Consider the following 26257-nt stretch of genomic DNA (forward strand, 5'->3'; position numbering starts at 1 on the left):
CAGCCTGTATATTTTAGCTTTGCCCGTCTCCATAGCCAAGTGATCAGTAAAGACAGCTGCCATGCGGAAGACCTGGCTTTGATTTTTGGTACTGTCAGGAACTTTACTGTGGTGGGAGGGTTGGAATGGTGTCCATTCCACCTAGTGATGCCAATTGAGGAGCTATTAGACCAAATAGTAGCAGTTCCAGGTCAGCTAACCTTGCAGAGAGAGCAGAGTACTGACCACACATCCCTCCATATCACATCCAAGTGATGACATTGGCTCATTGATGGTCAATGAAGCTCAACTGGCCCATCTGGGGCCAGAACACTAAAGCTTTCAGTTTTTTCCATGTTTTAGCTTTAGTCTATTTCCTAATTCTGCTTCTATATTTCTGTCAATATTTTGCTTATTGATGGAAGAGAGCAGTATGCAGATGCGCATATTGGCTCAAAAACTTCTATGAGAAAGTAATGTAATTTTGGAAAGCATGGCGTTAACGTAGACCTCTGAAGCTGAAGATGTGGTGATAGATCGTTGTTAAAAGCATGTCTGCTAATGCACTTTACATATTGTTGTTGGTGTTAGAATCAGTATACTACATGTTTCTTGAGATATTTACCTTTCCTTTTCACAGCTGAGGCACATGGCATTGTGAAAAGGCAAACTACAGTCAATAATGGTTACTTACCTTCAATATCCTGCCTATGCTTTTTCTCCTCTCTCTCTCTCTCATAAAATTATTAGAGACAGAACATTAGCCCAATATTGTCGATCAGTGCTGGAGGAATGTCATAGTTTTGGTGGCAGAATTTCAAAGACGTTTGCTGTGTGCTCCAAGCACTGTATGAAGACCCCAAAGTACTTGAATTAGAATGGTCAGGATGGAACTGTAGCCTGTCTCCATCTAAATATAGATCCAAAATATTGTTTTCTGCTAATTTGTTCAGTTTTCATCTTCTATAAAATCGTTTTCTTCTCTGAAGACAAGATGTTTGCTACTGTCAGCACGCCACACATAATAAGAAAATAGAAATGCAGGTAAGCTACTACGAACAGCATAGTGAATGCATTATCCTAACCAAGATGCACATGAAGCCAGCCCCACACTAGTAGTAACAGTTTATATGCCAGCTAACTCCGCAAATGATGATGAGACTGAAAGAATGTATGATGAGATAAAAGAAATTATTCAGATAGTTAAGGACGGGGAAAGTTTAATTGTGATGGGTGACTGGAAGAGAATGAGAAGGAAAAATAGAAGGTGAATGTGGACTGTGGGAAACACAATGAAAGAGGAAGCTGCCTGCTACGATTTTGCAATTTTGCACAGAGCACGATTTAATCATCAGTAACACTTTGTTTAAGAATCATGAAAGAAGGTTGTATATGTGGAAGATACTTGGAGAAACTGGAAGTTTGCAGATTGATTACATAATGGTAAAACAGATATTTTGGAGCCAGATTTTAAGCCGTAAGACATTTCCAGGAGCAGATGTGGATTCTGGCCACATTTTATCTGTTATGAACTGCAGATTAAAACTAAATAAATTGCAAAAAGGTAGGAAATTAAGGAGATGAGGCCCAGATAAACTCAAAGAACCACAGGCTATTGAGACTTTAAGAGGGAGCATTAGGCAATGATTGACTGAAACACAGGAGAGGAATGCAGTAGAAAATGAAAAGGTAGCTTTGGGAGATGAAACAGTGAAGACAGCCGAGGATAAAACAGGCAAATAGGCAAGGCCTGTTAGAAATCTTTGCATATCACAGGAGATATTGAATTTCATTGATGAAAGGAGGAAAATACAAAAGTGCAGCAAATGAAGCTCGTGAAAGGGAATACAGATGTCTAAAAAATGAAATTGATGGAAAATGCAGAACAGCTAAGCAGGAATGGCTAGAGGACAAATGTAAGGATTTAGAAGTATATTTCACTAGGGGAAAGATAGATACTGCCCAAAGGAAAACTGAAGAGACATTTGAAGGGAAAAAAAGCAGTTGTATGGATATCAAGTGGCTCAGTTGGAATACCAGTACTGATCAAAAATGGGAAAACTGAAAGGTGAAAGGAGTATGTAGATGGCCTATACAAGGGAAATAAACTTGACGGCAATAATATAGAAAGAGAATAGGGCCTAAATGAAGATGAGATAGGCTATATGATATTACAAGAATAATTTGGCAGAACACTGAAACACCAAAGTGAAAATGAGGTCCCTGGAGTAGATGGCATTCCCTCAGAATTACTGATATCATTGGGAGAACCACCTGTAACAAAAATATTCTGCCTTTAGTGTAACGTGTATGAGACAGGCAAATATCCTCAGACTTCAAGAAGAGTGTAATAATACCAATTCCTAAGAAATTAGGTGCTGACAAGTGTGAATATTACCAAACTATCAGTTTAATAAGTCATGGGTGCAGAATACTAACACAAATTATTTACAGAAGAATGAAAAAACTGGTAGGAGCGAACCTTGGGGATGATCAGTTGGGATTCAAAAGATATGTAGGAACTTTTGAGTCAGTACTGACCCTATGACTTATCTTAGAAGTTGGATAAGGAAAGGCAAAGCTACATTTATAGCTTTTGTATATTTGGAGAAAGCTTTTGATAATATTGACTGGAACACATTATTTGAAATTCTGAAGGCAATAGGAGTAAAATACAAGGTGCAGAAGTTTATAATAGTCAAGGGGCATAGGGGCATGAAAGGGAAGCAGCAATTGAGGAGGAGGGCAGTGGCCTGTCCTCAATGTTATTCCATTTGTATATTGAGCAATCAGTAAAGGACACCAAAGAACAATTTGGTGAAGGAATCAAAATTCAGGGAGAAAAAACAAAATTCTTTGAGGATTGCCGGTGACATTGTAATTTTGTCAGAATCAGCAAAAGACCTGGAAGAGCAGCAAAAAGGAATGAACAGTGTCTTGAAAGGTGGATGTAAGATGAACATTAACAAAAGCAAAACATGGCAATGAAATGTAGAGAAATGAAATCAGGTGGTGCCAAGGGAATTATATTAGGAAATGAGGCACTAAAAGTAATGGGTGAGTTTTGTTATTTGGGCAGCAAAGTTACTGACAAAGGATGAATTACAGAGGATAAGAGGATATAAAATGTGGAATGGCAAAAAAACATTTCGGAAGAGGAAAAATGTATTAACATTGAATATGGGTTTAAGTGTTATGAAGTCTTTTCTAAAGGTATTTGGCTGAGTCTAGTGTTGTATGGAAGTGAAATGTGGACAATAAACAGTTCAGACAAGAAGAGAATAGAAACTTTTGAAACATGGTGCTGCAGAAGAATCATGTAACCAGCAAAAAGATACTGAACTGAATTGGGGAGAAAACAAATTTGTGGCATAATTTCATACTATAAGAAGGGTTCAGTTGATAGGACACATTCTGAAACATTAAGGGATCACCAATTTCAATTTAGTATTGGAGGAGGGAGAGAGAGAGAGAGAGAGAGAGAGAGAGAGAGAGAAGGGGGGGTGTTGTTGTGGTCTTCAGTCCTGAGACTGGTTTGATACAGCTCTCCATGTGCAAGTTCCTTCATCTCCCAGTACCTACTGCAACCTACATCCTTCTGAATCTGCTTAGTGTATTCATCTCTTGGTCTCCCTCTACGATTTTTACCCTCCACATTGCCCTCCAATGCTAAATTTGTTATCCCTTGATGCCTCAGGACATGTCCTACCAACCGATCCCTTCTTCTAGTCAAGTTGTGCCACAAACTTCTCTTCTCCCCAATCCTATTCAATACCTCCTCATTAGTTACGTGATCTACCCATCTAATCTTCAACATTCTTCTGTAGCACCACATTTCGAAAGCTTCTATTCTCTTCTTGTCCAAACTATTTACCGTCCATGTTTCACTTCCATACATGGCTACACTCCATACAAATACTTTCAGAAACGACTTCCTGACACTTAAATCTATACTCGATGTTAACAAATTTCTCTTCTTCAGAAACGCTTTCCTTGCCATTGCCAGTTTACATTTTATATCCTCTCTACTTCGACCATCATCAGTTATTTTGCTCCCCAAATAGCAAAACTCCTTTACTACTTTAAGTGTCTCATTTCCTAATTTAATTCCCTCAGCATCACCCGACTTAATTCGACTACATTCCATTATCCTCGTTTTGCTTTTGTTGATTTTCCCGAGGGCATGCAGCTTTACTGTATGGTTAAATGATGATGGCGTCCTCTTGGGTAAAATATTCTGGAGGGAAAATAGTCCCCCATTCAGATCTCTGGGTGGGGACTACTCAAGAGGACGTCGTTATCAGGAGAAAGAAAACTGGCATTCTATCAGGAGAAAGAGGGGGGGGGGGTAAAAATTGTAGAGAGAGAGGGGGGGAGGGGTAAAAATTGTAGAGGAAGATCACGAGGTGAATACAGTCAGCAGGATCTGGAGGATATAGGTTACAGTAATTATTCAGAAATGAAGAGGCTTGCAAGGGATAGAGTAATGTGGAAGGCTGCATCAGAGCAACCTTCCAACTGAAGTCTATGACATGAACATAATGCACACACCATGTTCACATACCTCTTGAGAGCTCCTTTACACTATGAGAGCATGTAATAACATGTACTGGAATACTGACATTACATTCTATGTTCCCAGATTTTACTGGATCTTAAATTACTATTAACGTAGTAATCATTTTGTGATCTGGTGCTGGAGTCATGTATGTTTTTGTTGTACAGGACTGACAAGGTACTTTTAGATACATCACTCTTTCATATATGATGAGTGAAAAATAGCGTTAATATTTAGAATTCTCTATATTTGTCTATAGGGAAGAAGATTGGGGTTTAACACCCCACTGACGATGAGATCATTTCAGATGGAGCACGAGATCAGACTGGAGGATGATGGGGAAAGAAACTGTGAGTGCCCTTTTCAAAGGAACCTTTCCTACATTTATCTTAAGCAATTTAGAAAACCATGGACAACGTACCTCTGGATGGCTGGGCATGGATTTGAACTGCTGTCCTCTTCAGTGTGGGTCCAGTGAGCTAAGCACTGAGCCAGCTTGATTGTTAATAAGTTTTCAATAACTCTGGCAGATTTCTTCTGTAGCCTCAACAGTAAACATAAGTGAACAGCTGCTGCACTTCAGGTATACAGTATGACAGGTGAGGATAAATAAGGTGATAATACATTTTTAGCAGTGTCTCACTGTCCACAGTTTGGGTAATTTTTCTCATCAGAAATATGTTACTTCTAACTTTTTAACATATTTAATCTATGTGGGACTCCAGTTTCATGGTTTTCTTGATCAGATATGTGTTGTTCCCAATTTTTACTATATTTTATCTGATAGGGATTTCTATGTCATATACGTGTCCGACATCAGTTCAGAAAGCCGTTACATACTCTAAACTTCAGCTTCCTCAAGAATAATGCTGATATTTTCCATACCAGCTGTTTTGTTTGCGCATATATGCACGTAAATTGTTTTCTCTCCATTTATGGATAGATTACTCACAGCAAAATGTTAATTACCCTTTTTCATCCCCAAACAAGTTTTGATTCTAATTGTAAGTAACCTGAGGATCTACTGCTTACTGTGTACACTGTGTGCACAAATTACCACTTTTTCATTCATTGCCTCTATTATAGCAAAGTAGTAGTCCTCACAGTCAACTGTGTAATACATATAATTCTTTGATTTAAAACTGGAGTAAAAATGTTCTAGTTTTTACATTTTTGTGCTGTATCACCACACATTGCTTGCAATAAAAGGTTATATGCAGCTGAATGTTACCACTCTTATACCATAACAATATAATTTCTGTAATAGAAATTAGTGACATACACAATCAAAAGATTTGTAGAGATTTAGACATAATCACAGATAGTTGCTTGTTCTTTCAGTATTCTAATTATATATGTGAAGAAGTTTATGATTGTCACTTTAATGGGTCACTACGGATACATTATTCATATTAAAATGTTAATTAGCTCTTTGCACTTCCAAACAAGTTTTGATTTTAATTGTAAGTAACCTGAGGATCTACACATATTTTGAAGCTATGCTGAGATCCATTTCGTAAGTTACATCTTTCAATGAACTTTAGGATTTTGTTTCTAGTGGTTATTGAAGTAATTTTGGATGATGTACGAGGGCTATTCAGAAAGTAGGGAATGTCTTGGCATTTAAATAAATAAACTAAGTACAAGAAATACATTTTATTATATACATCTGAAAGAGCGACTGACACACTACTTTTCCACATAGTCACCAAACACATTGAGGCACTTATCATAGCGGTGGACAAGCTTTGAAACACCTTTTTTCGTAAAATTCTGCTGCCTGAGACTTCAGCCAGTGAGTCACGCTCACCTGGAGTTCCACGTAGTCATCAAAGTGCTGCGTTGCAAGCCAGTTCTTCATCTTGGGAAACAACTGGAAGCTGCTTGGTGCAAGATCGGGGCTGTAGGGCGGATGAGGAAAAATTTACCGTTTGAATGAATTAAGGAGTTCTTTAGCGCAGTTTGCCATGTGAGGTTGGGCATTGTCGTGCAAAAACAAAATTTTGGAAGTCAGCTTTCTTCAGCATTTGAATTAAACTGCTCTTATAAGGCTGTGCAAAGTTTGACAGTACCGGGCAGAATTTATGGTTGCTCCACGTTTGAGAATATCGATAAGAAGCACACCTTGCCTATCCCAAAACACTGTTGCCATCAACTTCCTTGCTGACAAGGTTTGCAAACATTTTCTTGTTTTTTGTGGGGACCTTGTGTGCCCCCACTCCATGGAGCGTAATTTTGTCTTGAAATTGACATGTTTCACCCAAGTCTCATCACCGGTTACGATTTGATCCAGTAATGAATCACCATGTTTGTGGTAGACATCCAGAAATATCAATGTTGCCCCCATTTGCTGTTCTTTATGGGGCTCTGTAAGCATTTTGGTCACCCATCGTGCACAAAATTTGTAGTAGCCTAGCTTTTGAGTGACAATTTCAAACAACAAAGTCCGTAAGACTTGTGGGAAAGAAAGCAAAAGCTCCATTATTGTGAAGCGATGGTTTTCAAGAACCATTTCATCAACTTTACCAACAAGATCGTCAAATGCACCATTTCTGGACAGAACATTTACTCATTACATTAATTCCATACACTTTGCACAGTTCATGACAAACTTTTATTGGTTTTAGGTTTTTTGCCAACAAAAACCGTATCACAGGCCGCACCTCACAACTGGCGGGATTTTCGATTGCAGCACACATTTCAAATTTGAATATCGAAAAAACCAGATGCGCAGAGACGTTCCCGCTGTCACGGGTGGATGCTGACTGAGCTGCCGAGCACGCACATACCAAAATATATGCCATCAGCGCTCACCTAGCGGCGTCTGACGGAAACATTCCCTACCTACTGAATAGCCCTTGTATTTATGACATAGTTGGTCCATAGTTTCTTAAATACCATGTGTCTCCACCTTTACGTATGGGCACTGCCTTACTCCTCTTCAAGTAATATGGAAAAATTCCTTCCTATTACTAAATTTATTTGAAGTGGCAGAGATTTTACAAAATATTTTGAGACGTACTTGACAATTTTAGATGATAAGCCACCCAGTCCATCAGTGCTCTTGTTTTACAAAGAAAAATCATTTTCTGATTTTATCTATTGTAGACAGCAATACAGATTGTTAGTTCTTTTTGTATTTTTCCAAATTCCTTCTGAGAGGGGGGATTTTTTTTTTTTTTTTCTATTGGTGTTGGACAATGTGGTTATCGGCTAAAATTGTTACGTGTCACAAAATCTCTGCCATCTCCAGTAAATTTAGTAACGGAGACCCAAACCTTTTCTCGTGTAGTTCTGTATCATATTAGCCCCCAGCTGTTAAACACATTGCAAGATACTCAATAAGATGATTTCATTTTGCTACCCTAAAATACTGACCATCCTTTTGCACAAATAAAATCAACTTTCTTTTTTGGTACAGGCCCACCAGCTTCAGTACACTGCTTTGATTAATGTTGCATTTCTGGAATGAAATCTCATACACACTAACAAACTGAGACACAATACACTGACTTAGTGAATATCATGGGATAGGAACCTAATATCGCATGGGGCCTCCTCCGGCCCTGCAGACTGCTGTGAGACACTGAGAAGTGAGTCTACAAGTCTCTAGTGCTCTTCTGCAAGCAGCTGACACCAAATCATTACCAGAGTGGCAGCCAATTCTGATCTGTTCAATGGTGCAGGATCCATGACACGGAGCGTGCATTCCATGACATCCCAGATATGCCTGATGGGGTTCAAATCTGAGCTCCGGGGTGGCCATCTCAGTCTTTGGACCTCCTCTCCATGTTCCCAGAACCATTCCCAGGTGATGTGGGAGCTATGTAGTGGTGTGTTCAATCAATACCTTCACTGTGCAATAACAATGGTGAAGTACTGATGACAGTGCCACTAAAGCAGAGTTATTAAACACGGTTTTCCGTAACTCCTTCACCAAAGAAGATGAAGTAAATATTCCTGAATTCCAATCAAGAACAACTGCCAAAATGAAAAATGTAGAAGTAGATATCCTCGGTGTAGCAAAGCAGCTTAAATCGCTTAAAAAAGGCAAGGCCTCTGGTCCAGACTGTATACCAGTCAGGTTCCTTTCAGAGTATGCTGATACAATAGCTTCATATTTAGCAATTATATACAATCACCCGCTCACAGAAAGATCTGTACCTAAAGAGTGGAAAATTGTACACCAATACCCAAAAGGGGAAGTAGGAGTAATCCACTAATTTACAGGCCCATATCAATAACGTCGATTTGCAGTAGGGTTTTGGAACATATACCGTATTTGAACATTATGAAGTACTTCGAAGAAAATGATTTATTGACACATAATCAGCACGGATTCAGAAAATATCATTCTTATGAAACACAACTAGTTCTTTATACTCATGAAATAATGAGTGCTATCGACAGGGGATGTCAAATTGATTTCATATTTTTAGATTTCCAGAAGGCTTTCGACACCGTTCCTCACAAGCGTCTTCTAACCAAACAGCGTGCCTATGGAATATCGCCTCAGTTGTGTGACTGGATTCGTGATTCCCTGTCAGAAAAGTCACAGTTCGTAGTAATAGATGGAAAGTCATTGAGTAAAACAGAAGTAATATCTGGCATTCCCCAAGGAAGCGTTATAGGCCCTCTATTGATCCTCATATATATTAACGACATAGGAGACAATCTCAGTAGCCGTCTTAGATTTTTGCAGATGATGCTGTCATTTACCATCTTGTAAAGTCGTCAGATGACCAAAAAAAAAATTGCAAAATGATTTGATAAGATATCTGTATGGTGCTAAAAGTGTCAATTGACCCTGAATAAAGAAAAGTGTGAAGTTATTCACATGAGTACTAAAAGAAATCCACTAAATTTCAATGACACGATAAGTCACACAAATCTGAAGGCTGTAAATTCAACAAAATACTTAGGGATTACAATTACAAATACCCTAAATTGAAACGATCACGTAGATAATGTCGTGGGCAGAGCAAACCAAAGACTGTGTTTCATTGGCAGAAAACTTAGAAGGTGCAGCAGATCTACTAAAGAGACTGCTTACACCGCACTTGTCCTCCCTGTACTGGAGTATTGCTGCATGGTGTGGGATCCTCATCAGGTGGGAGTGACAGATGACTTTGAAAAAGTACAAAGAAGGGCAGCTCGTTTTGTATTATAGTGGAATAGTGGAGATAGTGCCACAGACATGATACGTGAATTGAAGTGGCAATCATTAAAACAAAGGCGTTTTCGTTGTGACGTGATCTTCTCATGAAATTTCAATCACCAGTTTTCTCCTCCAATTGCGGAAACATTCTGTTGGCACCCACATACATAGGGAGAAATGATCATCACGATAAAATAAGAGAAATCAGGGCTCGCACAGAAAAATTTAAGTGCTCATTTTTCCCACGCGCCGTTCGAGAGTGGAACAGTTGAGAGACAGCTTGAAGGTGGTTCATTGAACACTCTGTCAGGCACTTCATTGTGAACAGCAGAGTAATCACGTAGATGTAGATGTGTTATCATCTCAAAATAACACAGAACCACCAGGGTGTTGGCAGGCCAAAAATGCATGCAGATGGTCCCTAAGGAGCTCAATATACCACGGACCATTCGAAGTCCCTTCCAGAACTACGAGGGTGCCATTCCATACCAGGAAAATGCACCCCAGACCATAGCAGGGGCACCTGCTTAGCAGGTGGGATCCATCGTTTTGTGTGGTCTGCACCACATATGGTGCAGCCCATCGGCATGGTGCAGTTGAAATTGTGATTTGTCTGGCCATATCACATTACGCCACTGTTCCAGTGTCTAGCCCTGGTGATTGGAGACAAATGCAAGCCATCGTGCCCATGTGCAGCATTGGCTCCTGTACTCCACAGTACCCACATATTACCCACTGGGAGATTTGTCTATCACATTCTGTATCGAATTGAGCCATGTTTTGTTGCACTATTGCCCTTCTGTCACCTCTGATGATCCATCTCAGATGACGCCAGTCACGATCCTCAAGGGTAACCAGATGGCTGGCAGTTTGTCTGTTGTGTACAGTGACACGCTCATTCAGCCATTCACGATACACTCCGGACACACTCAAATGTGTGAAGCCAAATTCCTGCACCACTGCTAAAATCAAAATTTGCATCCATCAGGCACTGACCACCATACCCCGTTTGAGTGGCATTGCACATTATTCAAATCACTTGCACAACCACTTCTCAGAAAGTCTCCATTACAACTGCAGCTGGAACATGGGGCATGTGATGCACATACAACACACCTGCACCATCTGGGCCCCACTATCCCATGGCATTTGCTACATCAGTGTACAAGTTGAATGCATTTTAAAATGGTCCAAACATTCATATTTCCCAACCGCAGAAACAAAATCTGGATAAGATATGTGATCATCACCACATAAAATATTAGCCTTTCCTTAAAAAAGAACACTTGTCACTTTATAGCACTGTAGATGGTGTAGAGCTGGTCATGTGATCCTCCAATACTGATGCACTGATCGGACACTATTATTTAGCCCTTAACGGAGAGTGCTGGGAGCAGGAGCTTGTAATCGGCTAGTAGCACATTGATTTGCCAAGATAAGCTTTGCCTCCTCCTCCCAGAGCATCCAGCGTATAGCTTATAAAAGAAACAAACTTGTAATGGATTAATGCATCACAGAAGTGACACAAAAGTTGATGGCAAGTCACTAAAAAGAGCAAATACAGTGTCTTCACATATTTCTGTAAATAATATTACGATCACTAAGCACAACACAGCACATAGATCGATACCATATCCACAATGGCTAATTATTGTTATAGCACACAGTATTGTTATGTAGCTAAAGCTGGCAATGAGCACGAACATTGTGGAGAGGCACAAAGTCAGGTAACTTCCGACGACCACAGAGGGGCTGAGTAACAGTGTGTGACACCAAGTCATGGCACTGAAGTGGTGTGTATGTGCCAGGATGATTATATGGAATCAGCACAGTATGATAGGTTGACATGTCGACACGCAGATGTGACAATGGTAAAAAAGAGCCATTGTTTTTTAATGGACCCATGATCGTACTATGAATGAAGTTTCCCAATAAGTTGTTGATCTACACAGATTGTCAGTGGTACAAGGAATGGCCTACCACTTGCAGTCATTTAAAATGGCACAAGAACAGTGGTCATAAAATATTGTAACTGACAAGGGGCCAGAGACAAGTATCACATCTGACAATGAGAGTTGGTTTCAAAGCAAACTGGAACTGCTGCTTTCAGTGAACATAGGTTCATCCCAACTAGTTTTTGAGCAAGCATTGTGAAAGGATCTGCATCTGATGGCCATTGGGTGTCATGTTACTTGGATAAGTTAATTGCGCAAACAGCATCATTTAAAACTAAATGCATTCAATGGGCCAAACACGGAAAGTGGACAATAGCTGACTGGAAGCATGATGCAATGATGCAGTGTGTTGAGTGTGCCAATGGCCCAATGAGATGTACGAGGTTCACTCCAAAAGAAATGCACACTATTTTTTTTTTAAATCCACCTTTTATTCTACATGTTTGAAAGTTTTACAGTGTGTAGATACATCCTTTAGGAACAATATTTTCATTTCTCCACATAATTTCCATCCCTCTCAACTGCCTTACGCCATCTTGGTACCAGCGCCTGTATACCCCCACGGTAAAATTCTGGACCAACCTGTTGGAGCCACTGTTTGGCAGCGTGCACAAGGGAGTCATCATCTTCAAACCTTGTTCCACGAAGAGAGTCTTTCAGTTTCCCAAAGAGATGATAGTCACATGGAGCCAGGTCGGGACTGTAAGGCGGGTGTTTCAGTGTTGTCCATCCAAGTTTTGTGATCGCTTGCATGGTTTTTTGGCTGACATGTGGCCGTGCATTGTTCTACAACTGCAAAACATCCTGCTTTTGCCCATGTGGTCAAACACAACTCAGTCGAGCTTGAAGTTTCTTCAGTGTCGTCATATATGCATCAGAATTTATGGTGGTTCCACTTGGCATAATGTCCACAAGCAAGAGTCCTTCAGAATCAAAAAACACCGTAGCCATAACTTTTCCAGCACAGGGTGTGGTTTTGAATTTTTTTTCCTTGGGTGAATTTGCATGATGCCACTCCATTGATTGCCTCTTCATCTCTGGTGAAAAATGATGGAGCCATGTTTCATCACCTGTCACAATTCTTCCAAGAAATTCATCTCCACCATTCTTGTACTGTTCCAAAAGTTCACTGCATACTGTTTTTCTTGTTTCTTTGTGAGCCACTGTCAACATCCTGGGAACCCACATGGCACAAACCTTTTTTAATGCCAACACTTCCTACCCCTATCCCAACATAGCGTGACAATTCATTCACTGTGATGCGTCTGTCAGCAGTCACCAAATTGTTAACTTTCTGCACAATGTCTGGAGTGTGTGCAGTACGAGGCCTGCTGCTGCAGGGAATAATCCTCAATATTGCCGTGCCCACTTTCATCACATAACCTGCTTGCCCACCAACTAACTGTACTGCGATCGACAGCAGCATCTCCATACACCTTTTTCAACCTCTTGTGGATGTTTCCCACTGTCTCGTTTTTACAGCACAGGAATCCTATGATAGTACGTTGTTTCTGACGAATGTCAAGTGTAGCAGCCATCTTGAGGACATGCTGTGACGGCGTCACTCATGGAAACAGGTTGAACAAAGTTTGAAAACAAGTGGGAAGGATGTATCTACACACTGTAAAACTTTCACACATGCAGAATGAAAACTGTATTTTTACAAAAATAGTGTGCATTTCTTTTGGAGTGACCCTCGTATAACCTGCAGTGTGTGGAGGATGTACATCAGATTGAAGGTAGTTCTACAATCTTTCAGGAGTATTTCTCTTACAGTGACTTGGGCCCACAAATTAACGTTGCCACGAAAATGAACCAGGATGTTTATACCAATATTCTCAATGACAGAATAGGGTGTCTCTCCTGAGTTGTCAGGTGCCTTTTCTGTGTCTCATTTTTGCAACGAGTAGCTGTAATCAGCCCAGACAACAACCACTCATCATGTCTTTCATGCAACAATCAGTGTTGACAGAAAGTGTCAGTTTGTTTCCTGTTAGATACAAAATTACTTTCAAAGTGGAGTTTTATGTGCCCATTTGATAGAGCCATCTCAAAATTGGTCTAGTGCAATATTTATTTTATTGATATGTATTAACAGGGATAGCAAAACATGTTAAATACCCAGTACTCCAGCAGCGACTGAGCAGCGCTACTGCATCAGGTAGCAGCCAGTGTAGATCAGAGCACTGTAGTCGCTGCTCGAGTACTGCTTATTCTGAACATTTTTCTGTCACTTTTAACACATACTGATAAAATAAACAGTGCACTAGACTAATTTTTGGACCACTCTATCAAATGGGCACTTAAAATTCACTTTACAAACAATTTTATTCGTAATGGAAAACAAACTGGCACTTTTCGTCAACACCGGGCATTGCATGAAAGACATTATGGGCAATATGTGTTTGGGCTGACTCCAGCTACACATTGCAAAAGCTAAATTGGAAATATCTCCCCTAAAATTCAGAGAAAAAGTGCCTGACAACTCTTAGGAAACACACCCGGTATATCTTCATGATGAGTGTGCTGTGGATACACTCGTCTCCCTGTGAACAGCCGTATTTGCAGGGCTGCATGCAAACAATCCTGATTTGACAAATGCTCAGATACCCTATTGCACCTCAACTAGCCCACTTAATGACTCAACATTAATCCCACAGGAAATGTCTGGGACTATACGGAACAATAGGTGAAACACAGCAATCAACATCCCCATGATTTGGTAGTTCTATGGGATCTAATTATCAATGAGTGAATACAGCTGGATACGGTGTATCAGAAGAAACTTATGGACTATCTTCCTTGTAGAACTGAGACCATTATCAAGGCTGGAGATGCTGTTAGAGGGTATTAACATTATGTCTTCTGGGGATGACCAACTTTTTGCTCAGTGTGCTTACTTACTAGCATTTTATTATACTGTATGGCCAAAATCATATTTCAGTGTTGTTTACAATACTAAGTATTTTTTCATGTATATACTACAAGTACCATATTGAACTGCTTAAATTCACTTTTATGTTTGATCAGTGTTCAACAAATGTGGCACACTATGCTTTCTCATAATAAATTCTTTGTGTAAAATGTATTGCACTCTTTCTTCTGATATGCTTATGGAATCAGCTTGTTTCATACTCATTTAATTACCAGCTGCCCCATGCAACAATATGAACTTCCTTGATGTCATCATCTGTTGCACTTTTTGCAACATCTTTCACATATAAATTTGAAAACAAATACTGCCATTTTAAAACCAGATGCTCATTTATTTGTTATTTAGAATGAAGGAATAGTCTCTAAATAAACCTTCATAAACATTGAATGAATTTCTGTTGATAATAAACCAACCATGACAAAGTATTGTATGACGACTCTCTCTTCTAATTTAGTTTTGAACAAAACACACAAAATAACTGTAAAGTCATACACGGGAAATTATTTGGCATATAAAGTTGACACGTGCCTTTAACTTTATAGTATAACATGTATCGACATAACAAGAAGCACAACTTCATTGATTCCATTTCTATGTTAGACCCAAAACTTGTCACCCTGCCCTTTTTGATCCGTTTAACAGTCTACTGAGATTGAATTTTATTCTGCTGTTGACCTAGATGTGAAGGAATGAAGTCTCATCTAATATATGACCAACAATATATATTTCTGAGACATGTTAATCATTGTGGTTAGTTTCAAATGCAATGAGTTTTAAGATGAAAGTGGTCATTGTTTCCAGTCAACCAATTGTAAGACTGAAAGCATGTGAGTTCGAACCATGTGGGCAGCGAGTGAGGGGGAATGATTGCTGCTCACTCAACTCCATCACAGTTACAGTGTTTGAATATTGCCCCATCTTGCTGAAAAAAACATTTTCATCTTCTGCCTGTTGCTCCAACTGTAGCAAGGTATTCTTTGAAATACTAAACACACTTTATGGGCTATATTTATTTCAGTCACCCTGCACGTAGATTATAGGTGTAGATATCCATACTTGTGTGAGAAGTATTCTCAGTTATACACCTGATATCTTCAGTAGAGTAATAAGGTTGTTACCTGAACCCACTACAAAGAGTGATTCACTAGATCCTCCTAAAGGCTTAAAAATACTAATAACCTGGTATTAACTATCAACAGAGTTCTGGATCAGTTTTAATATTCCCCTTCTATTACTTCTGTCTAACACAGGGACCTTCTGGACTATTTCATCCTGTGATTCGAGCCTTGCCAGTAAATTTTACATTTGTATGTCTTCTGAGGATTATTATAACATTTTGATTATCTTTTTACTACTCTCAGTGATAATAACTACACAATTTCAGGTGATTGAGTGTACGGTCTGGTTTTCTAACTAAAATGCACACTTTCAAGGCCACAGTAGGCCAACAGACTCATCCATAGTCATTTAGTATAGATCTGAGGAATGTGTTCATTACATTTATACTCTGCTGAATCAGCTAGACCACACAAAATTAACTTATGGATTGATTTAGAAAAATTGAAATACATTTTCTCCTGCATCAGTTATGAAACAACATATTCACATAGACAGGAATACTCTTTTTTAAAGCCATTTAATAATACAAATGCAGCAAAGTGTTTTCATCTAGTAGCATTTTTTAACGTTTGATAGCCATAATTTATTGGTATCCATAATTTTGTACTATAAGATGAAGCATCCAAATTTTCCACAGGAACTTTATTACATAATAAAACTTCACTGTCACAAAAATTTGAACAAAGAGCTATACTTCATATGAAATACTTAAATTGAGTTCTATAATATTAAAATATCTAAAACAGTAGTCTTCACTCTCTGAACAAATTACACCAAATATAAAAACAATAACTCAGAGTGAGTTGTTGCTTGTAGTATGTCAACTCACACACTCAAAGAGTGTGCTTTTATCATCACATTCTCATATGTACATCTTTTGCACAAATAAGTATCACAGTAAATGCATTACAGTTTTATATGTGCTTCCATGCACATACTGGACAAGCTCTTATGCGACACACTGCAGTTTTGAAATGACATCGTGTGTTTTTTCAATAACACTATAGATATACGGGCGTTCCATAGGATTCACTTTCAGCATGTACAGAATCAGGTCATGCAGATCCTGTAAATTACAATTCACTGAGTTACAAAGAATTGCTATAAAACAGATATTAAGACTAATCATCATAGTGACACTGAATCAAACCCATGGTCACAATTACATATTGTAAATTCTTCTGCAAAGAAGCATTAGTAAAAGTAACCAACAACTGAAATATTTAAATACTTTTTTTATCCACAATTACTCTCTCATTTTACAAAACAGAAGATAATAATTATACAATTATTGTATAGTGGAATACAGAAACCTTCTGAAACTACCCACCATCAACAAAATGTAGAAAAGGATCTCCAATGGATAAAAATAAGATAAAACTAGTGAAATGGAATTCCTGATATTTCCAAAATTTACAGCTGTACTGCTAGGACAACAGTGTGGTATACCCCATCCTGCTTAGCAGAACTGCTCTGAGAACTTAAATGGCAGTCCTTGGAGGAAAGAAGATATAGTTACTGTAAAACCATGTTGGGTAAATACTGAGAACCTATATTTCGGAAAGACTGTATCACCATTCTGCTCCCATGACTGTATATCTCAGATAGGTAACATGAAAATAACTGAGATTAGGGCATGCACAGAGACGTATAGATAGTAATTTTTCCCTTGTCCAACACACAAATGGGTTAGGATAACACATCACTAACATTGGTACTAATTATTCTCTAGCATGCACTGCACAGTGGCTTGCTGAGTAGAGATTGTGACAGACCAAAATGAGAATAGCCCATCATGTAAGTACAGTGCCACACAAATTTATGTACAGATAAACATTAGACTGAATACTAATGAAAATTCTGTTGTTGAAATGATGTAAAATGTGATCTTTGTATATTGTGAATTAATGTGAAAATTTTATTGTAATGTTGTTGAAGTTTAGAGGGGAGGAAGGACCTCCCAACTTGTCAGAACTGTGAAATGCTGATGTACACATTAAAGATGCTAAAGAATGCCCACAGCATAGAGGCTGATCGCTACATAACAAAGTGACAGCCATAAAACACAATCGACCGTTGTTAAAAAGCATTAATAACTCTCTCTCTTTTTTTTTTTTTTTTTTTTTTTTTTAAGTTAATGCTGATAATCAGAAAGATTCTTTAGGTCTGTCAAGTTTGTGTTTGTAGACCAATGAGTGAACTGGTTGGCAGTGTGTGATAATTTAAATGGTAACAGGAAAGTAATTACCTTTGGGATAAATTGGGTGTATCTTGCTGTTTCCAGTAGCTGAGTTATACTTAAGGTTTAATCCAGACAATGAAATACTACATTAGGGAATAAACAGTGATGATTAGTTGATCATGAGGTAAATTACACCTCGAATAGGTTTGGAGAATTGTTTAAAGTAAAATTGAGGCATTGGTAATTGTATTGATCATTATATGGAATAGTTGGAAAATGAAGCTTAAAAGAATGGTTAGCAAAATTTTGGTAGTTTGAAATGAGTTTTTAATTTTTGTGGAAAGCATATTTCTTCCATACCTCATTTCATTCAAGCCAAGGCTAGTAATCCCCCCCACACACTAGAGGCAGATTGTTGAGCTGTTGCCAAGACCAGTTTTTTTCTTTTTTTTCTTTTCGTTTTATTTATTGTTGCCAGAGGCAGACTGTCGAGCTGACGAAACCAGGAAATATTATTTTCAGTATTCATTAACAAGATATTGGGGGAAATGTACACAATATATTAAAATCCATTGCATGCGACAGACAATGTACTGACTCGTGGTGTCATAGCTAGGTCACTTGAGTACTGTGAGCATTTTAGTAGGAAATACAGAACTCAAAGAAATGTGAATCTATTTTTGTGATTTTTTTCATTGTAATAACTCTACCACCACCAATTGGAAACACATCCAAAAATTTGTCAACACCCATTTCACAGTGTTATGATGGCTGCATCTGTCACCATAACATGATACATACAGCTTCCGCGGCAGCTGTATCAGTTACTGTATGTGAACAACAATAATGTAAAAGCAAATGTAAAACTAGCATTGTGATATGATTATTTTTATATCTTTTGTGTAATCTATTATTATAGATTGCCAGAACTACTCCTTTTCAAAGGAAAGAAAAATGTAAAAATGGAAGTCAAAAAGAAATTTCATCAAGCCATTAAATCATAGCTCATATAATAAAATTTCACACAATTAAACAATATGTCATAAATGCTACTATATAGGCTTTTAACTTGAAAACTGCTTTAAATGCTGTTTTTTGCTGGTTATTTATCAAAACGTTTTCCTAGGTACAGCCCGCACAAGTTCAGACTAGTGGTCCATAGAGCCTGTATGCATGCCTGGTCTTAATCACTGCACAATGTCCTGCTTCAATCACTGGTGCCAGGGGTTTACAAGTTGTATGGTGCATTTTAACTGGGGGTGGTACAGGGATTACTCAATTTGTCTTCACAGGTCAGTTAATAATGACTTCTATGAATGAATGCCTGGAGGTTATTTGCACCCTTTCTTAAAGTTTCTTTCTTAAAGTTTAAATGCTCTAAAACAGCGGTATATTACATTAAGATAATGCATCCATTCATGGAAAAGGAATTTTCAAATCTGGTTTGAGATAGTCTGTAAAATCTCAAACAACGCCTCATATGCCCAATATTTAATCAAGTCAGCATTTGTATTAAGTTGAACAAATATTCATTCTTATTTAAGATCTCACATCTGTAAATGCTGGAACGTTGTCGCAAGCAGATTTTTAAAAAAAAAAAAAAAAAAAAAAAAAAAAAAAAAAAAAAAAAAAAAAAAAAAAAAAAAAAAAAGAAAAATGGCGTAGTATTTCTCATGACGTTTACAATGCCACTCTCAAGATGCAATATGGCCCTGTATTGTATTTGATACTTATCATGAGTTCTAGTCTTTCAATGATGTATGTGTATGTGCAATGTTCTAACTTTTTCCTCATCTGCTATCTGTAGAAAAAACTGAGTTAACTGCAATGTAATGTAATATTACCTGATCATAAGGAGAACCATCTGGAAATGACACTGTACCACTTATCACTGCTAATGCCACACTATCTCCACGTTCATAAACAACATCAAATGGTGATTTGAAAAAGCACATGGCATACAGCACACATCCCAAGGACTGAAAAACAGAAAAGAATATTCAAGTGGCAAAAAAAGTCACTGCAATTTTACATAAAAATATATTGTATACATGTCCCTAATATCAACCTACAGCAAGAAAATATTTTAAAAAATTTGGAACAAATAATTTGGACTGTACTAACCACAAATAAAACGTGCTGGTGTAAAACATCTAAAAGAGTAACATTAGTCATGTAGCACCAGTAAACAATTGAATCAGATGAATTTGTATGAACTATTTCCTTTCATTTTGATGACACCAGCAACTTAACATCATATAAACTACTGCATAAGTTACAAAGTGATATGAAATGGAACAAGCATGTAAGGATCATAGAGAGGGAAGGTGAATGGTTGACTTCAATTTACTGGGAGAGTTTAAGTAAAGTGTGGTTCATCTCTTGGAGAACGTTTCTTTTAATTGCAACGAATTATATAAGTGTGGTGATAATTTGTAAAATTATATAACGTATTTAGATTTAAGTATTTATATATTATAAAATATTGTAAACAAATTGTGACCATGTTTAGCGATTATTTTGACTACTGTGGTGTCATGTGACCCGACTCAGGACTGTGGATATGAGCGGGAAAATCAGGGTCTTTTGTGGTTGGCTGTTGTGGTGGCGAGTTGGGAGCGGCAAAGTTCCGTGAGTGCAAGCATGGATGCCAGGGTATGCGAAGGAACAAAGTGAAAGTGTGTGGGTGTGAGACAGTGTACAAATTGCACCGATTATTATTTGTGAACTTAAAAATGCATGGCCACAACGTTAAAGTGTTTCTTTTGAATAAATAAGTTTCAGTCTGAACGTATATAGTTAAATTCATTGCTGTTCAAAAGCCAGCCAATATCTGACTAAATAATAGGGGCACAAATGCAACCGTTTACTACCAACCCCCTTTGCAGATGAGCCACGTGAAAAATAGGTAGTAAACGAGCCCGAGTTCAGTTGCAATTGGGGGCTCGTCCGGGATAGGACTTCTTCCATATTCCAAAGTATTTCGGAATCGGATGTCCGTCTGATGTTAGGCTTTTGAACAGTCAGTGTGGGGGGCTCTGAGCTAAATCGGTGCATTAGCAGTACTGGAGTGTTTGTGCTGGACAAAATACGCGCTGCCCCATGGTTACGCCGATATAAGGCCAACACGATTGTGAAGCAGTCAGTTACAGTCTGATGAGTCGACCACGTGTTGCCACGGGTAAAACCGCCGTGTCCACATGTTGCCGTGGGTAAAACAGTCGTAGGTGCTGCGACACGTGCTGCCGTGAGAAAAAACCGTCGTTCGTGCCACGTCCATGTGTTGTTACGGGTAAAGCAGTCGAAGCTGTATCCACGTGCTGCCGACGATCAACGCCGTCGTCTGTGCCACCGACCAACACGACTACATGCGGCCAGGGGCCTACGCAACGTGTTCTCGCTCCTGATCGAGTTTGCTGCGTGTCCACGCCACCGATTACGATTCATTGGATAGCTGTGCTACGGAGCTCACTGCAGACGTCGCGACACACGAGGATATAAAAGATAAGTACAGCCAGCAGTTACATTGCAAAATTGTGCCCATTCATTAGCCATGGCCGATGAGACGCATGAATCTCAAAGTGAAGGCGAATCAGTGGATGTTAGGAGTACCTGTAGTAGCCCTAGCATGCCAAAAGAAATAGGCTGGATACAAGGAATATACCTCAGGACATTTTTTGTAAAACTTACTAGTAAATTAGGAGAAATAGACTTGAAAATAGGGAATATAAAAACTGCAATAGTTGGAGAAATGGATTCGAAAATAGGGGATATGGAATTAAGGCTTAGTGATAAAATAAAGACAGTGAGTGAAAAATTTGATCAGCTAGATCTCAAATTCACTCAAATTACAGATAAAGTCGAAATCACAGTTAAAATTGTTGAGGGAATTATTGAGAGAATTGATGAGGTTGAAAGAGGCCTAGTAGCCAAGGTGGACACTGTGCAAAGTAATCTTGTGGGGCAGATTCAGGTACAGGAACAGAAATACACATTATTTCAAAGACAAACAGAGGCAGACATTGAATCCATTAAGATAGGAGTGCTAGATTGCCATAAGGGAATTGCTGACAATAAGAATGACTTAGAAGGGGAAATAAATGTCTTGAGGGAAACAGTTAATACTGTGGCAGCAGGGAATGGAAATTTATTGTTGGGATATCCTCTGGGGCATGGATTTCAGTCAAAAACTTTTAATGGGGAGAATAAATACCATGCAGTTGACTTTCTAGCTGCGTGTAAGGACAACTTTGTGACAGGGATGAGTGAGCAGGCAAAAATTAAATATGTTAAGAGGCAGTTGGAAGGGGGAGCTCAAACATGGGCAAACCAAAATGATGATAAATTTTGTGATTTTAAAACCTTCGAAAACCTGTTCTTGAACAAATACTGGGGCCAAGCAAAACAATTAAGATTGCAAAACGATTTTTTGAATGGATCCAGTTACAAGAGTGGAAAGGAAAGTATGAGAGAGTTCTGTGTTAGAGAACTGAATAAATTAAATCATCAGGATAGGCCACTGGGTGTATTAACAGAAACACTAAAGAGAAGATTACCAGAGCATTTGCAATGGGATTTGATTCACAGTGCAACAGATTCAGTGGAAGAATTTCTTAATTTTGTGGATAATATGGACAGGGCATTGTGTTACAGACCTAAACACATGGAGCATAGGGAGAGTGGAAGGTATCATGAAAGGGGAAACAGTATTAATTATGAATATAGTAATAACCATAACAGGTGGAGAGAAGATAGAAGTGATCAGAATAATCAGCATAAAGATTGGAGAAGCAGACCACAAAGGTATAACAGAAATTTTGGGGGGAGAAGAGACAATTTTGATCAGATGAGGAGTGATAGAGAAGGTATGAGAATAGGAATGCCAGATGCAAATGGACAGGGTAGGCAATCAAAAAACTAATTGATGCCTCACTTAAGGTCCGCAGGGGGGCTGGTAATTATGTGAACAGGGCAAGACAAGGACATGATGGGATGAGTAATAAAGTCAGCAAGGAAAATAGGGAAATTGGGATATGTCATATGGATGCTGTCTTAGGAAATGAAAATCTATGGGGGGGGGGGGGTTTAACAATTATAGAAATACAGATAAAAGGTATAAGAGGAAAAAAGGGAACAAGGCTAATATCAGCAATGAACAGTATGAGTTTTACATTGATGACATGTTTAAAAGGGAAGAGAAATTACAAGCAGAGGAGGACAATATTGGTTTGTGTGCAGCACAATTCATTGAAAGATCAGAGACAGAGGTAATTTCATCAAAAGGGGGAACAGAAGTGGATATGGAATTAAAGGGCAATGCTCACAGTAATAATGGGTGTGATGAATGGGTAGAGATGTCTATTGGAAATAGTATGGAGAGTTGTGGAAAAGGTGAAGAGAGGGTTATTCAGTGTGATGTAAAGGCTAATATGAGTGGTGCATTTGACAATGTGGAAAATGCTGGTAAATTACCTACTGATAAGGTTACTGTGCTGGTGGGTGCAGGTGTTAACTGTGGTAGTGATAATGACTTCAGTGTGGATATGGAAATGTGTAATGATATGGAGAATGTTGCTGTAGGTTGCCCAGAAGATAAAACTGAACCCTATGTTTTCTTAACTGATGATGCAAGCCTGAAAGATGTTCATGAGGAAAGTGAGGGAAAGAACACTCATGGCTAAGTGGATGCTTGTAAAAGTTTATGACTTTGGTGAGTTTGTTTGCCATTTATGATTGAATCTAGGTAGCCATGGAAATGTCATAAAAGAATGGGTTTCAAGATATTGCCAAATATTATGTGAAAATTTATATAGGAATTCATAAAAAAATTGAGTGTATTTATGTACAGTGATATAGCTGTATGGATGCTTAAAAAAAAAAAAACAATCTGCATCTGGGAATAAATTTTCTTGGGGGGATAGAAGTGTCGGAGCTCCTGATCTGGGAACATTTGAAGGGTGAAATAGAATATATTTAACTATGCCATGTTTGTGTTTGATTTGTGTGCATGTTCGTCATTTGTACAAACATCAATAAGAACTGATCAGTGCAAACAGGATGTTCCAGGGAGGATTTGGATAGCCTGATTCCTGGGAAATGTGGGTCTGCATGTCTGGGCAAGATTCATGAGGATTTGATTAAATTTTGATAGGATGGCTTGGCTAACGAGAGGAAGCACAGTGCTGCTGGCTGACAAGTTTGGAAAGACTGTATTCCAATGCATAAACCTGTGAACACAAGGATCTGGTTACAACAACTTCGTGCAACTTACAGAAATAACTGTATAAAAAGTGGAAGTGTTAATGTGCAGTGAGTGTGCAACCTACATATAGACTAACATGGGCATTTATATTGCCTGCCCAATCAGACTCAATAGGAGACTATCTAATTGTATATTTGAGTTGGATACATTGTTGGATTATGTATGTATGTTTTTTGATGACAGTACTTACACTGATTAACTCACCACTATAACACTGTTCTACATGTTTTGGTGCCATTATAGTTCTAGTTAAAATGTTTAATATATAAAGTAATATGGGTTCACCCCATTTGGTGCTACTTCATGTTGCCATTACTAAGGTAATGTCTCCATGAAGTGGGGGTATGTAAGGTAACAGGGGATAATATGGAACTCTTTCAAGTAATTTAAAATTTAAAGCACAGCAGCATGGATAATATGCTGGGCAAAATAGACCGGAAAATACTTGTTTTGTGTTTTGATGAGCGTTGTAGTTCCGTTGCATAGTGTTTTGGTTTTCTTTTAATTGCAACGAATTATATAAGTGTGGTGATAATTTGTAAAATTATATAACGTATTTAGATTTAAGTATTTATATATTATAAAATATTGTAAACAAATTGTGGCCATGTTTAGCGATTATTTTGACTACTGTGGTGTCATGTGACCCGACTCAGGACTGTGGATATGAGCGGGAAAATCGGGGTCTTTTGTGGTTGGCTGTTGTGGTGGCGAGTTGGGAGCGGCAAAGTGCCGTGAGTGCAAGCATGGATGCCAGGGTATGCGAAGGAACAAAGTGAAAGTGTGTGGGTATGAGACAGTGTACAAATTGCACCGATTATTATTTGTGAACTTAAAAATGCATGGCCACAACGTTAAAGTGTTTCTTTTGAATAAATAAGTTTCAGTCTGAAAGTATATAGTTAAATTCATTGCTGTTCAAAAGCCAGCCAATATCTGACTAAATAATAGGGACGCAAATGCAACCGTTTACTACCAACCCCTTTGCAGATGAGCCACGTGAAAAATAGGTAGTAAACAAGCCCGAGTTCAGTTGCACCATCCTTGTGTACTGCTTGAGAGTTTGGGATCACCAACAGGTCGGAGTAAAGGAAGGTGGGCTGTTGGATTTGTTACTGTTAGGTTCGATCAACAAGTAATTATTACGGAGATGGTTTGGGAGCTCAAATGGAAAGCCCTAGAGGGACAGTGATTTTCTTTTTGAGGAATGCTATAGAGAAAATTTACAGAAACAGCACCTGAAGCTGACTGCAAAATGATCCTACTGCTACCATCATAAATTTAATGTAAGGACTATGAATATAATATAACAAACTCAGGGCTCATACGGAGGCATACAGATAGTCATTTTTCCATTGCTCTATTTATGAGTGGAACAGGAAGGCAAATACTTTAAGTATGGTGGCTTGCAGAGTGTGTATGCAGATATATATGTAGATGCACATGAACAGCTGAATTAGTAACCTGGATTCTTCATTGGAAATCCTCATGGCATATTTAGGTATTTTAGTGTAACTAATTGTTCATTTAATTGAAATCAATGACTCATCACTAAAACGCAATTGACGATCTGGATTGAACATTTTCAGTGTGGCCTACCTGTTCCTAATATCACTGTGGCAATCATAATTACACCAATGGACAGGCTGCCTTCCTAGTCAGTATGGAGACTTCAGTATGGATGCAACAGCAGCAGCCTGCAGGCTGTGTTCACATTCATACACAGCTCTAATATCAAGTAAACATTCAGGAGACATGATTTTGTAGATTCCTTTGCTTTGCAAGTGTATCTAATTAGGAAAGTGGTTACCATATTGAGCATCATATAGAAGAAATTGGAGAATCACTTTGAAGATGTGTTGGAATCAGCTATATTTCTGATACTGAGGACATCAATGAGACTCTCAATAATTACTCATTTCAGACAGACAGCTTTGATGTCTCTCAAGATTAGTAAAGGATGGGAGCATTAATCAATGGAAGTTTGTTATCATCACTGGACAATGATGGAGAAATAGAATAATTCAAGCTGGCACTAGACTGTGTCAGCAGGTGAGGTGCTTGGTTGGGAAATCTCACACTGGCACAGGCTGCTACCACACACGAATT

General features: G+C 38.5%; 1 protein-coding gene across 3 annotated transcripts in view; it reads right to left on the reverse strand.

Moving 5' to 3' along the window:
- Nucleotides 1-16302: 16302 nt before the first annotated feature.
- The window catches only part of LOC126184924 (serine/threonine-protein kinase 16), a 104803-nt gene continuing 94848 nt past the window's right edge, over nucleotides 16303-26257 (reverse strand). For 2 of the 3 annotated variants that reach the window (XM_049927593.1, XM_049927595.1), the window contains exons 5-6: nucleotides 19731-19865; nucleotides 16303-16770 (exon numbers count right to left, since the gene is read on the reverse strand). In XM_049927593.1, the coding sequence (XP_049783550.1) occupies nucleotides 16654-16770; nucleotides 19731-19865 (252 nt within the window). In that variant the 3' untranslated portion in view covers nucleotides 16303-16653. The remainder of the gene's footprint in view (nucleotides 16771-19730; nucleotides 19866-26257) is intronic. The other variant, XM_049927592.1, reaches the window with a different exon arrangement.

Source organism: Schistocerca cancellata, chromosome 4, assembly GCF_023864275.1.
Source record: "Schistocerca cancellata isolate TAMUIC-IGC-003103 chromosome 4, iqSchCanc2.1, whole genome shotgun sequence".
In the NCBI taxonomy this organism is placed as follows: domain Eukaryota; kingdom Metazoa; phylum Arthropoda; class Insecta; order Orthoptera; family Acrididae; genus Schistocerca; species Schistocerca cancellata.